Source organism: Coregonus lavaretus (assembly GCF_964263955.1).
Source record: "Coregonus lavaretus genome assembly, chromosome: 28".
In the NCBI taxonomy this organism is placed as follows: Eukaryota; Metazoa; Chordata; class Actinopteri; order Salmoniformes; family Salmonidae; genus Coregonus; species Coregonus lavaretus.
The window spans coordinates 30,251,020-30,264,744 of NC_140015.1; the positions used below are offsets into that span (position 1 = coordinate 30,251,020).

General features: G+C 43.0%; 1 protein-coding gene across 1 annotated transcript in view; it reads left to right on the forward strand.

The window, feature by feature from the left end:
* Positions 1–13,725, forward strand: part of LOC311103946 (serine/threonine-protein kinase LMTK2-like) — a 59,257-nt gene that overhangs the window by 21,484 nt on the left and 24,048 nt on the right. Inside the window, exons 4-6 of the mRNA XM_084145582.1 lie at positions 1,373–1,449; positions 2,041–2,159; positions 2,582–2,669. Coding sequence (XP_084001708.1) covers positions 1,373–1,449; positions 2,041–2,159; positions 2,582–2,669 — 284 coding nt within the window. The remainder of the gene's footprint in view (positions 1–1,372; positions 1,450–2,040; positions 2,160–2,581; positions 2,670–13,725) is intronic.

Consider the following 13,725-nt stretch of genomic DNA (forward strand, 5'->3'; position numbering starts at 1 on the left):
AATTCTAGCATCTTTTGAAGCACATGTTGTGCACTAGAAACTCATATGTAACACTGTAAAGACATTAGTTTATTATAAAATATAAAATGTTGATGAATACCTGTCATTGAAATTACAAAGTCATTTGTGGAATATTAGGTTTTTCTACATTGTGAAAAGCACAATTTTCCTATTGAGATGCATTACATTGAAAATTGTACACTGTCTCTTTAAAAATGTTCCGTTTATGATGATGACATGCAAGAGGATCTGTCATTCATTCATTGGTATGAAGAAGCTATCCTCTTTCCTTTCTTTCTGTGCCCCAAAGTGTTCGGATATACTGGTAGTTACCAGGTTGTTAGCTAGCTAGCCAATGAGGTGACATGACTGAACAAAGTATAAACAAATGGTTAGCGAGTAGTTTTACAATGGTTTGAATGTAAAATGTGGTCCCCGCTAAAGGAAGATAAAAATGTTTCCCCGGTAATATGGGTCAGATCGTTTGACCTGAAGCTGTTTTTTGCTGTAGTAATGGTGCAACCATTACGCTATCAAATCTGATTTTTTTTCTCTCTAGGGCACTCGGAAACAACGTTACAGCGAAGCCTTATCATTAGGCTACAACAATTATCTGGGAGATCTTTTCCTAGTCGCACAGTGCTGCCAAAATAACATATTTGGTTGCACAAAAAGTATTTTGTCGCATATGCAACCAAATTGGTTGTACTTTATAGCTCTGAATACATTTGATGTTAAGTCCCCTACACAAGGTTTGTTGATCTGATTGTGTGGGCAATCAATTGGCTAACTTGGCTTAGTGAAGCCACATCTGCGGGCTGTTTTCCTCATGTACTGTAAGACATTTCTAAGTAGATTCAGTGGTGTGTGACATAAATACTGACCCTTGGATATTTCCTTCTGTACTAGTTCCAAATGGGCCCTGTGTAAGGTCGAAGGTTAGCCACGGTTTACATGCTCAGGCTACATATGGGAAGGAACTAGATTAACATCTTTATCTATGAAGCTTTTGGTTAAACACTCCTGTACCATTTTCCTGGGACTCCATAATGTCTAACCCTACCATTGTTTTGCCATGAGTAAATACAGCTATAACATCATGCCCTGAGCATCTGATCTGAATATAATCCTGGTACTGTGTTTGGATAACTGACAACAGAACTGCTCCAGTATTCTGTATTGATTGAACTCATGCCCCGGCTGCATCTCTTCAGAGAGGAAAAACCATACACATCACAGATTAACATTGTTTTCATGCAACAGGTCTCATTGTGTCTCCATGGTTTGGTCTGGGACCAGAATGCTGTGTACTACGACATCCCTGCAGATCACACACACTAACTCTGGGTTATTTTGTTGTTGGCCACCGCAGAGGGATCCACTGGCTCTCAGGTGGTCCGTCACAGTCTCAGCTACATCCAGGAGATTGGAAACGGCTGGTTTGGCAAGGTAAGAGATTTCCTCCTGACCAGGATCACAAAATTCTGCTACCTTTCCCAATATTCCAACCCTACTCCAGATGATTTAGTCAGTTGTCTCCAGTAGCCTGTACAGTGTGTTTGAGAGGGAGCGAGTGACAATGTGTTGTTAATGTGTTCCTGAATTTGTCTATTTATTTTCCCTAAGTTTGATGAATTTCACCGGTGTTGAATTTGGGTGTACGTAATAACAAAAGCAGACAGCTGCTCACTTAGTCACGCATGAACCTCATCCTTAATGTTTTAACATGCTAAATATGACCAGAGTAGCCCCTCGACCTCTGGTCCTACACCACCTGGCAGTGTTCTATGTTGTGATTCCTCTGCTGTCTCTCCATGGCTCCCCTGGCCTTGACCCATCCCCCCTCCACCCCCTAGCTACATCCCCGCTATCCTGCCCTTGTTTTCAGGAAGAGCTGCCTTCCTGCCCTGCCTTTCTGCCGACTTCCAGTGTTTTGGCTCGACCCATAACTGACATCTCCCATGCTTCCTGTGTGTTTCCTTCCCCGCACTCTAACCTGTGTGTGTGTGTGTGTGTGTGTGTGTGTGTGTGTGTGTTCAGGTCCTCCTCAGTGAGATCTACACAGACCCTGGTGGGGCCAGGGTGGTGGTCAAGGAGCTGAAGGCTAACGCAACTGCCACGGAGCAGAATGACTTCCTGCAGCACGGAGACCCTTACAGGTGAGCTACTGGCATGTCTGCTGGGAGAGGCCAAAAAGGAGGGGCATTTTGGCCATTTTTCTTTGTCATGGCAATTTCAGGGTCATTTTCTGATTTTCAGGACAATTTGCCAAAGGCCCAGTTCTAACAATAGGCTAAACGGAACACACAAGATTCATTTAGAAAATGCATTATAGCCAGAATCTAAATAACAGAAGAACAGATCTGTCAGTATTTGAATAAAGTAACTAAGTTACTAATTGACAGCTACGCCTCAGTTCTTCTAGTGGAGCAGCACCCTCTACCTTCTACCTAGGACACTGCAGGGTGTTCTTTAATAACAGAATGGGACTGGAAGAGATGCCAGCTGTAGTCCTCCAGTAGTAACATCAGTGATAAAGCCTACAGTATATTTTCTTAACCAGAGTTTCTTCTCTTCATAGAGTTCTGGTGCACCCTAACATCCTGCAGTGTCTGGGCCAGTGTGTGGAGGCGATCCCCTTCCTGCTGGTCTTTGAGTACTGCGAGCTGGTGAGTGTCCTCATTTACTGTGCAACCCAAAGTTTACTATCATTTATGATCGTATGGGTCAATATACAGTACCTATTATAGTTTATCCGTGAAGCCTTTTAAAAGTCAAAACATATTTTTGATGGATCCCACAGCTACCACCAAATGATATGTCAACATGCCAGGCATTTTTCATAACTCATGATCAGAGTGTTAATGCATTGTGAAAGGGGATGATTAGATCATCCCTGTCTCTTTGTCGGTCTGACTGTGGTAAGCTCAGCTTGTGGGAAGCTTAGACTCCAGTTCCAACGCCATCCAATAAGTAGACATAATTTAGCCTCCCTATCACCTGGCATTACAAGCTCCCCAGTTTAGCCGTGCATCTTAAATTAGCTGGCCGTCTTGGGTTATTGGGGAGCCGCTCTCCGTCAATGCAGTCCATCATGGCCTGATTTATCCAGTGTCTATTCTGGGCCCTTCTTGCCCCTGTGCCTGCCCAGGGCCAGAGAGCCGCATAGCAGCAGGCTTCATCAGGGACCTGTCTCAGCTCACATTCCCTCCTTCAACCAGCAAAGCAACAGGCTCCGTTTACCCCCCATCAGCCCACTGAGCCCGGTCCTAGTCCCACATCTTGCTGTGTTTGTGCATTTTCTCTCCACACCGGCAATATGTTGGTCCTAATAGTGCTTTTTTGTCAACTCGTGCTGTGTGTGTGTGTGTGTGCGCGCATGCGCGTGTCAGAGAGAAAGTTCAGTGTTAGTAGAATATAACATTACCCTGTTGATTAGTTCCTGCCTGTCTTTAAGGATTAGCTGGGAGTTTCAGCGGTATTTATTTGGATGTGTTTCCATCCCCCCTCTTGGGGTTAGTGTTTCGGCTGAGTCTGTTTTTGGATGATAGGCTGGAAGTCAGGCATGTGGATGGTATGTTCTGATTCAGTTCGGCCAGAGCTCATTTTTCAGTGCATCTGAAATGCTCTTACCCGCAGTGGCATCAACCCGCGGTTTAGTGTGTGTACTTGTGTGTAAGAGGGGCATGGGAGGGTGCGTGCGTGTGTCATGTGCATGCTTGTGTGTGTGTTTGATATAGTGTACTTGTGTGTGTGTCTTGAATGTGTTTACTGTTGGGTTTCATGTTTGTTTGCATAGATGGTGTTTTACTGTATGTGTGGGTCAGACTGTGTGTGTGTGTGTCAGACTGTGTGTGTTTGTCAGAGTGTGTGTGTATGTGTGTGTTTGTCAGTGTGTGTGTGTCAGACTGTGTGTGCACTGTGTAGGCTACATCTTGTGTGTTTGTATGTCTTTGTGTGTTCACAAGTGGGAGCCCTCAAGTCACCCAAACCCAGATCTAGCCTCTATAAATCAGACCCTAACCCAGATCTAGCCTCTATAAATCAGTGCCAAACCCAGATCTAGCCTCTCTAAATCAGACCCTAACCCAGATCTAGCCTCTCTAAATCAGACCCAAACCCAGATCTAGCCTCTATAAATCAGAGCCAAACCCAGATCTAGCCTTTATATATCAGACCCTAACCCAGATCTAGCCTCTCTAAATCAGAGCCAAACCAAGATCTAGCCTTTATATATCAGACCCTAACCCAGATCTAGCCTCTCTAAATCAGACCCAAACCCATATCTAGCCTCTATAAATCAGAGCCAAACCCAGATCTAGCCTTTATATATCAGACCCTAACCCAGATCTAGCCTCTCTAAATCAGAGCCAAACCCAGATCTAGCCTTTATATATCAGACCCTAACCCAGATCTAGCCTCTCTAAATCAGACCCTAACCCAGATCTAGCCTCTCTCTAAATCAGACCCAAACCCAGATATAGCCTCTATAAATCTGACTAACCCAGATCTAGCCTCTATAAATCAGAGCCAAACCCAGATCTAGCCTTTATATATCAGACCCTAACCCAGATCTAGCCTCTCTATATCAGACCCTAACCCAGATCTAGCCTCTATAAATAAGACCCAAACCCAGATCTAGCCTCTATAAATCAGAGCCAACCCCAGATCTAGTCTGATAACCCAGATCTAGCCTCTCTAAATCAGACCCAAACCCAGATATAGCCTCTATAAATCTGACTAACCCAGATCTAGCCTCTATAAATCAGAGCCAAACCCAGATCTAGCCTTTATATATTAGACCCTAACCCAGATCTAGCCTCTCTATATCAGACCCTAACCCAGATCTAGCCTCTCTAAATCAGACCCAAACCCAGATCCAGCCTCTATAAATCAGAGCCAAACCCAGATCTAGCCTTTATATATCAGACCCTAACCCAGATCTAGCCTCTCTAAATCAGACCCAAACCCAGATATAGCCTCTCTAAATCTGACTAACCCAGATCTAGCCTCTATAAATCAGAGCCAAACCCAGATCTAGCCTCTATAAATCAGAGCCAAACCCAGATCTAGCCTTTATATATCAGACCCTAACCCAGATCTAGCCTCTCTAAATCAGACCCTAACCCAGATCTAGCCTCTCTAAATCAGACCCAAATCCAGATATAGCCTCTATAAATCTGACTAACCCAGATCTAGCCTCTATAAATCAGAGCCAAACCCAGATCTAGCCTCTATAAATCAGAGCCAAACCCAGATCTAGCCATTATATAACAGGTTGAGAGCTTCAAGTTCCTTGGTGTCCACATCACCAACGAACTATCAAGGTCCAAACACACCAAGACAGTCGTGAAGAGGGCACGACAAAGCCTATTCCCCCTCAGGAGACTGAAAAGATTTGGCATGGGTCCTCAGATCCTCAAAAAATTATACAGCTGCACCATCGAGAGCATCCTGACTGGTTGCATCACCGCCTGGTATGGCAACTGCTTGGCCTCCGACCGCAAGGCACTACAGAGGGTAGTGCGTACGGCCCAGTACATCACTGGGGCCAAGCTTCCTGCCATCCAGGACCTCTATACCAGGCGGTGTCAGAGGAAGGCCCTCAAAATTGTCAAAGACTCCAGCCACCCTAGTCATAGACTGTTCTCCCTGCTACCGCACGGCAAGCGGTACCGGAGTGCCAAGTCTAGGTCCAAAAGACTTCTCAACAGCTTCTACCCCCAAGCCATAAGACTCCTGAACAGCTAATCATGGCTACCCGGACTATTTGCACTGCCCCCCCACCCCATCCTTTTTACGCTGCTGCTACTCTGTTAATTATTTATCCATAGTCACTTTAACTCTACCCACATGTACATATTACTTCAACTATCTCAACTAGCCGGTGCCCCCGTACATTGACTCTGCACCGGTACCCCCCTGTATATATAGCCTCCCTACTGTTATTTTATTTTACTTCTGCTCTTTTTTTCTCAACACTTTTTTTGTTGTTTTATTTTTACTTTTTTTGTTAAAAATAAATGCACTGTTGGTTAAGGGCTGTAAGTAAGCATTTCACTGTAATGTTTGCACCTGTTGTATTCGGCGCATGTGACCAATACAATTTGATTTGATTTGATTATATATCAGACCCTAACCCAGATCTAGCCTCTCTAAATCAGACCCTAACCCAGATCTAGCCTCTCTAAATCAGACCCAAACCCAGATATAGCCTCTAAATCTGACTAACCCAGATCTAGCCTCTCTAAATCAGACCCTAACCCAGATATAGCCTCTATAAATCTGACCCTAACCCAGATCTAACCTCTATAAAGGGAGTAGGGATGCCCCCCCCCCCACATACCTCTGACAGAGCTCTCTCTCTGTCTCCAATTCAATTCAATTTGCTTTATTGGCATGACGTAACAATGTACATATTGCCAAAGCTTATTTTGGATATTTACAATATTAACATAATTCTGATAATAATAATCAATATTGTCAACGGGACAACAGTAACAACAATAACCAAGGGTCAAAATAACCATTGAACAATAACAGTGGGGAGAACAAGTATTTGATACACTGCCAATTTTGCAGGTTTTCCTACTTACAAATGCAAATTAATTACTTAAATCATACAATGTGATTTTCTGGATTTTTGTTTTAGATTCCGTCTCTCACAGTTGAAGTGTACCTATGATAAATATTACAGACCTCTACATGCTTTGTAAGTAGGAAAACCTGCAAAATCGGCAGTGTATCAAATACTTGTTCTCCCCACTGTATGTGCAGGTTGGTTGGTCTGTCAGACACTGTCCCTTATCTTATGGCAGGCAGCAATGTAGTGTGCTGCCAACCTACAGCTCTCTGCATCCTCCCCCAACAGGATGGGTAACCTATTCTTATCAGAGAGGTCTTTTGAAACCTTGAAAAACGGTTTCAAATTTGGGAAACTCTCTAATTGTTTTATATTTTTGACATTTTATCAGGAAATGCAGCTCTGTCTCAGGTTCTGCTGTGGTGTAGTGGTTGCACAGCCTTTCCTCTACAGGGAGCCATGTTTTCCTGTGTCTACCCTTCTCAATGGAAAGGCTATGCTCACTGAGCCTGTACTTTGTCAAGGTTTTTCTAAGGTTTTGATCAGTAACCATGGTCAAATAGTTAGCCACTGTGTACTGTCGATTTAGGGCCAGATAGCACTGATTTTACTTTGGGATTGTGCTTGTGTTTCCCAATAAGCAATGTAGTTTTGTTTTGACTGTGTTGTAATTTGGTTTATTCTGATTGATTGGATGTTCTGGTCCTGAGGCTTCAGTGTGTTAGTAGAACAGGTTTGTGAACTCAGCCCCAGGACCAGCTGGATAAGGGGACTCTTTTCTTTGCTCAGCTCTTGGCATTGCAGGGCTTGGTAATGATTTGAGAGGGGGTCACTGTATTTCAGATGTTTCCAAAACTTAATTGCTATTTTTTGAATTTGTATTATTAGTGGATATTGGCCTAATTCTGCCCTGCATGCATTGTTTGTAGTTTTCCTCTGGACATGTAGGAGAATCTTACAGAACTCTGCATGCAGGGTTTCAATGGGGTGTTTGTCCCATTTGGTGAAATCTTGTTTTGCAAGTGGACCCCACACCTCGCTGCCATAAAGTGCAATTGGTTCATTGACACATTCAATTAGTTTTAGCCAAATTTTAATAGGTATTTCAATTTGAATTTGTTTTTTTAATGGCGTAGAATGCCCTGCGCGCTTTCTCTCTGTTCATTCACTGCATCATTAAGGTGTCCAGTTGAGCTTATTTTTAAACCTAAGTAATTGTGGTGTGTGCTGTACTCTAGATATTTATTTATATATACTTTTTATATATATTCTCGGTCTCTCTGTGTGTCTGCCTGTCTGCATGGTTCTCTGGTACTGTGCCTTGTGACCGACTGGCCGCTACTATAGCAGATGCCTCTAACTGGTTGTAGAGGACGGAGATGGGGTTGGGCTAATGACTTAATGTTATTGTGGTTGTTAAACAACTTCAGGCTGGAGAGGAGGGTGTGAGTGGATGTTGTAACGGAGTGGGTCATCTTGGCCGGAGGTGTTAACTTGATGAGGTAGCTCAGCTCGGATGTCTCTGCAACAGTTGTTGCATCTGGTCTATGGAGGTGCTTTGAGGAACCCTACAGACATTTTATTTTGTGTCATTCACCCTCTGGAACGGTATGGGTGGGGTGTTTTGCACCTTTTTTATGGTCAAATTATTTTATGTGACATTGTATTTGTATGGAAAAGTAAAGTATATATATTTTTTTTAACTCAAAAAGCTTAGCGTCAAAATTATGTACACCCCTGTTTTCAATACATTTCAATACCTCACCAGTCTAGCATAACGGCACTGAGCCGTTTTCAAAAATGTTTTATGAGTTGGAGAAGACATTGGCAGGGATCTTAGACCATTCCTCCCTACAGAGTTCTTCCATATCCTTGATATCCTTTCTCGAACCACAGGTTTTAAATGGGTTTAAAGTCCAGAGACTGAGATGGCCATTACAAAATGTTGATTTTGTAGCCAATTAACCATTTCTTTGTGGATTTGAATGTGTGCTTGGGGTTATTGTGTTGCTGGATCCATTTGCGGCCAAGTTTCAGCCTCCTGACCGAGGCAACCAGATTTTGGGCTAAAATATCCTGCTACTGGTCAAATTCATGATGCCGTTGACCTTAACAAGGGCCCCAGTGGAAGCAAAATAGCCCCATAACATCAAAGATCCACCACTATATTTTACAGTAGGTATGGGGTTATTTTTTCTCATACATTCTGGTACATGGCCAAAGAGCTCTATTGTCAAGTCATCTGACCATAGCACCAGTTCCAATCCAAGTGCCGATGCCGTTTAGCAAACTCCAGGCGTTTACATTTGTTGGATGACATGAAAATAGAGCTCTTTGGCCACACACACTAGTGGTGGGTTTGACGTCGAAATGAGAATGTATGAGCAGAAAAGAACCCCATACCTACTGTCAGTGTTTCCTCTGGGAAGTTGTAGCAGTGGGGGAAAAGGTTGCAGAGGGGGTCTATATTTTTATATAGAAGGACTGAGAAGCTCAGTTCTGGTGACTTTTTAAAAGGACATTCTATTCCAAAATGAATGAAAAAAAAATGTATGCTCACACCATCTAATATATAATTTCCGTCTCCAGAAATGAGCCCAATAACATACTGGTAAAATTATTTTAACATATTGGACCTATGCATGGTCCATATTTTTTAGGTATGCTATTAGCAATAAGCATCATCACGTGTAGCCCAACTGAAAGCAGCATAGTGGCTATAAATAAATAGGCTGAAGCTTGGGGTTGCTTATCTGCATTTACCCTTTTGAGCTAATCATTAGCTAGATCCCAAATGTGCACTTTTAATTAGTTAGTAACATATTGATGAATTTGAAAAAAACATGCATAAGCACAGTGAATATTATGTAGGCCTGCCTGCCTACCTGTTAGGGTAACTTGGGATCATACGCCACATGGGGTAAAACGCCCCTTGCCTGCACTTCTCACAGAAACCACTTCATATCACCATTTCCCCCCCAACGCTATCCCTGGTTGCCACTACTCTTACTCAACAAAAAATGTAATCTGTCTCATCACAATTTAAGTCACTCCAAAAATATATATATTGCGGTAGGAAGTGTTTTACCCCAAGTTACCCGACAATTGACCCATGTTACATTCTGCCCCACACTCCCCGATGCACTCACAATGAATTGTGGAGCACTAATGTGCTCAACCATGCCGCTGCTAACAACTCTGGGTTTAAAATGGTGCAGTTCACGCATATTTTGGACATGAGAAAGAAATAAAGTATGAATGGAAAGCTGGGATCCCCCTCTTTTTAACAAATGCTATTAACTGCTGTTTCCCCCCCGATTGCATTATGAATTGTTATGCATTGACTGCTTGTCCCTTCCTATGGCACTCGCAACTTGAATGCACCTTGAGAGGAATATTTATCTTGCATAGAACACACAAAAACAAGCCGACTAGGTAAATAGATAAAATATTCTACTATGGGGTTGTCTGGTTTTTCTAGTCATTACTCATTTTGTTTGCAGAGAAAAAGTAAATGTGGACTGTTATAGCATCTTCAAAGTGCGCCTCGGCAGAAAGATGCTACAGTGGGGAAAAAAAGTATTTAGTCAGCCACCAATTGTGCAAGTTCTCCCACTTAAAAAGATGAGAGGCCTGTAATTTTCATCATAGGTACACGTCAACTATGACAGACAAATTGAGAAATGTTTTTCCTGAAAATCACATTGTAGGATTTTTAATGAATTTATTTGCAAATTATGGTGCAAAATAAGTATTTGGTCACCTACAAACAAGCAAGATTTCTGGCTCTCACAGACCTGTAACTTCTTCTTTAAGAGGCTCCTCTGTCCTCCACTCGTTACCTGTATTAATGGCACCTGTTTGAACTTGTTATCAGTATAAAAGACACCTGTCCACAACCTCAAACAGTCACACTCCAAACTCCACTATGGCCAAGACCAAAGAGCTGTCAAAGGACACCAGAAACAAAATTGTAGACCTGCACCAGGCTGGGAAGACTGAATCTGCAATAGGTAAGCAGCTTGGTTTGAAGAAATCAACTGTGGGAGCAATTATTAGGAAATGGAAGACATACAAGACCACTGATAATCTCCCTCGATCTGGGGCTCCATGCAAGATCTCACCCCGTGGGGTCAAAATGATCACAAGAACGGTGAGCAAAAATCCCAGAACCACATGAGGGGACCTAGTGAATGACCTGCAGAGAGCTGGGACCAAAGTAACAAAGCCTACCATCAGTAACACACTACGCCGCCAGGGACTCAAATCCTGCAGTGCCAGACGTGTCCCCCTGCTTAAGCCAGTACATGTCCAGGCCCATCTGAAGTTTGCTAGAGTGCATTTGGATGATCCAGAAGAGGATTGGGAGAATGTCATATGGTCAGATGAAACCAAAATAGAACTTTTTGGTAAAAACTGAACTCGTCGGGTTTGGAGGACAAAGAATGCTGAGTTGCATCCAAAGAACACCATACCTACTGTGAAGCATGGGGGTGGAAACATCATGCTTTGGGGCTGTTTTTCTGCAAAGGGACCAGGACGACTGATCCGTGTAAAGGAAAGAATGAATGGGGCCATGTATCGTGAGATTTTGAGTGAAAACCTCCTTCCATCAGCAAGGGCATTGAAGATGAAACGTGGCTGGGTCTTTCAGCATGACAATGATCCCAAACACACCGCCCGGGCAACGAAGGAGTGGCTTCGTAAGAAGCATTTCAAGGTCCTGGAGTGGCCTAGCCAGTCTCCAGATCTCAACCCCATAGAAAATCTTTGGAGGGAGTTGAAAGTCCGTGTTGCCCAGCGACAGCCCCAAAACATCACTGCTCTAGAGGAGATCTGCATGGAGGAATGGGCCAAAATACCAGCAACAGTGTGTGAAAACCTTGTGAAGACTTACAGAAAACGTTTGACCTGTGTCATTGCCAACAAAGGGTATATAACAAAGTATTGAGAAACTTTTGTTATTGACCAAATACTTATTTTCCACCATAATTTGCAAATCAATTCATTAAAAATCCTACAATGTGATTTTCTGGATTTTTTTTCTCATTTTGTCTGTCATAGTTGACGTGTACCTATGATGAAAATTACAGGCCTCTCTCATCTTTTTAAGTGGGAGAACTTGCACAATTGGTGGCTGACTAAATACTTTTTTCCCCCACTGTATATCTTTTGGTCGTAGCGGCAATGATTTTGCTGTGGCGCTGTGCCAAAGCTAAATAACACTGCCTACTATCAATTATGATGGTGGATCTTAATGTTATGGGGCAATTTTGCTTCCACTGGTCCTGGGGGCCCTTGTTAAGGTCAATGCTCAATGGCATCATGAACTTTACCCAGTACCAGGATATTTTTGCCAAAAACCTGGTTGCCTCTGCCAGGAGGCTGAAACTTGGCCGCGAGTGGTCTTCCAGCAAGACAATAATCCCAAGTACAGCCTTCGGAGGAATTGTCTAAGATCACTACCAATGTGTTGTCCAACTCATAAAACATTTTAGAAAAAGGCTCAGTGCCGTTATCCTCGCAAGGTGAGGTATTGAAAACAGGGGTTTCAATTTTATTAGTATAAAATAATTTCCCAATTTTTTGGAGCATACAATAGAGTTTATAGAATTGATTTTATACAGTCATTTTTGCTCATCTTGATCAAGGGTGTCAATCATTTCAGACCTCACTGTATCTCATGCAATGGATGCTTTAAACAAGCACTTAACTTCCTCATTCAATTCTAAATGACTGACAAGCTCTCACAATTCTGTGAAAGACATTTGCACGGAAGGTATTCATTAATTTACAATACGATATCATAGTAAAGCCCATAGGGACTTTTATTAGCCCTCATCAATCGGCACGGTTAATGCCCAACACCTCTGTACATGTAACAGTAAACTGCCCTGGATCAGCTGTAACCCTGACTGACTCCTGACTCATTGCATTTCGGACACCCAAATATCACTACGTCGTGGTGCGCAACTGGAGCAGGGTCCCACAGATTGCCAGTTGCTGTGTGAGTGAGTGAGTCTCTCCTGCAGGGGCCTCCCTTAGGGTCTTCAGTATAGTCCAGCCACCTGCCCTAGCTGGACTGGGGGTTTAGGAGCAGTGGTTGTAAGACTCGGGGCCTCTAGTGGACATTGAACAGACCAAAGGGCCTGTCACGCCAAATAATGTCCCCCGGCCAAATAGTGTCCCCCTCTGCGTCACAATGGGATTCGATCAACTATTAGCGTCCGTTGCAATACAACGGTGTGATGACCTAATGATTAGAATTTTGGAGATCATTACAGCCTAAATTACGTTATTTTCATCATCGCTATGCAAACAAGGCTGATTTCCACCACAATTTCGCTGTTTAAACTAGTTTTGTTTAGCTAATAAAATGAAAACATTACTTCAAACTACTTTTGAGTACCTTGTTAACGTTACAACATTAAATCCAGACATTAAATGTCTTAAACGTTACTACGTTTGGGAGGTCCTGCCTGTCACTTGTTCTCAACAGGCAGCCAGTCTCGGAAGGGGGACTAGAAGAGGGAGACTGCAAAGTCCAGGCACTGCTGCTCTCATTGTTCTGAGTGTTTGCAGTGCTAGTGTTTTTTAGTTAATCTGTGAATCTCACATGAATCCCAGTATGATAGAGCAAGAAACATTTCTTAGCAGATAATGACAACATGATAATAACAGTAGCTATAGATGATGTAATGAAAAGTTGGAGGGGGGTTGGTAATGGAGGACATCAGGTGGATCCACGTCTGGGTGTTGGGCAGAACCCCTAGGTCCTGGAGAACAGGAGAAGAGTTAAAGGGAACATGGTAGGAGACAGAGACGTAAACAAGCAAACACACAGGTTACACTTTACTGTGAGAAAATTTGATGGATTAGGGCAGTGTTATAAATGGGAGATATCTATTTTTCAATACTTTTGGAAGGTATAGCCTACCTCAAGCTGGTCCCCCTCCAACTCAGAGCACAGAGAATCAGACCGATCCAAACTCACTGGTTCTGGTGGATGGGATACCCTCTGGGGGGCTCGGACAGTCGATGGTCCTAAAGTCATTTGGAGAGGTAAATTGAATAGGTACATTTTTATAAACTCAGCATAACTACCATTTCTTGCTTTCTCAAATGTCAACCAAAGCTTAACA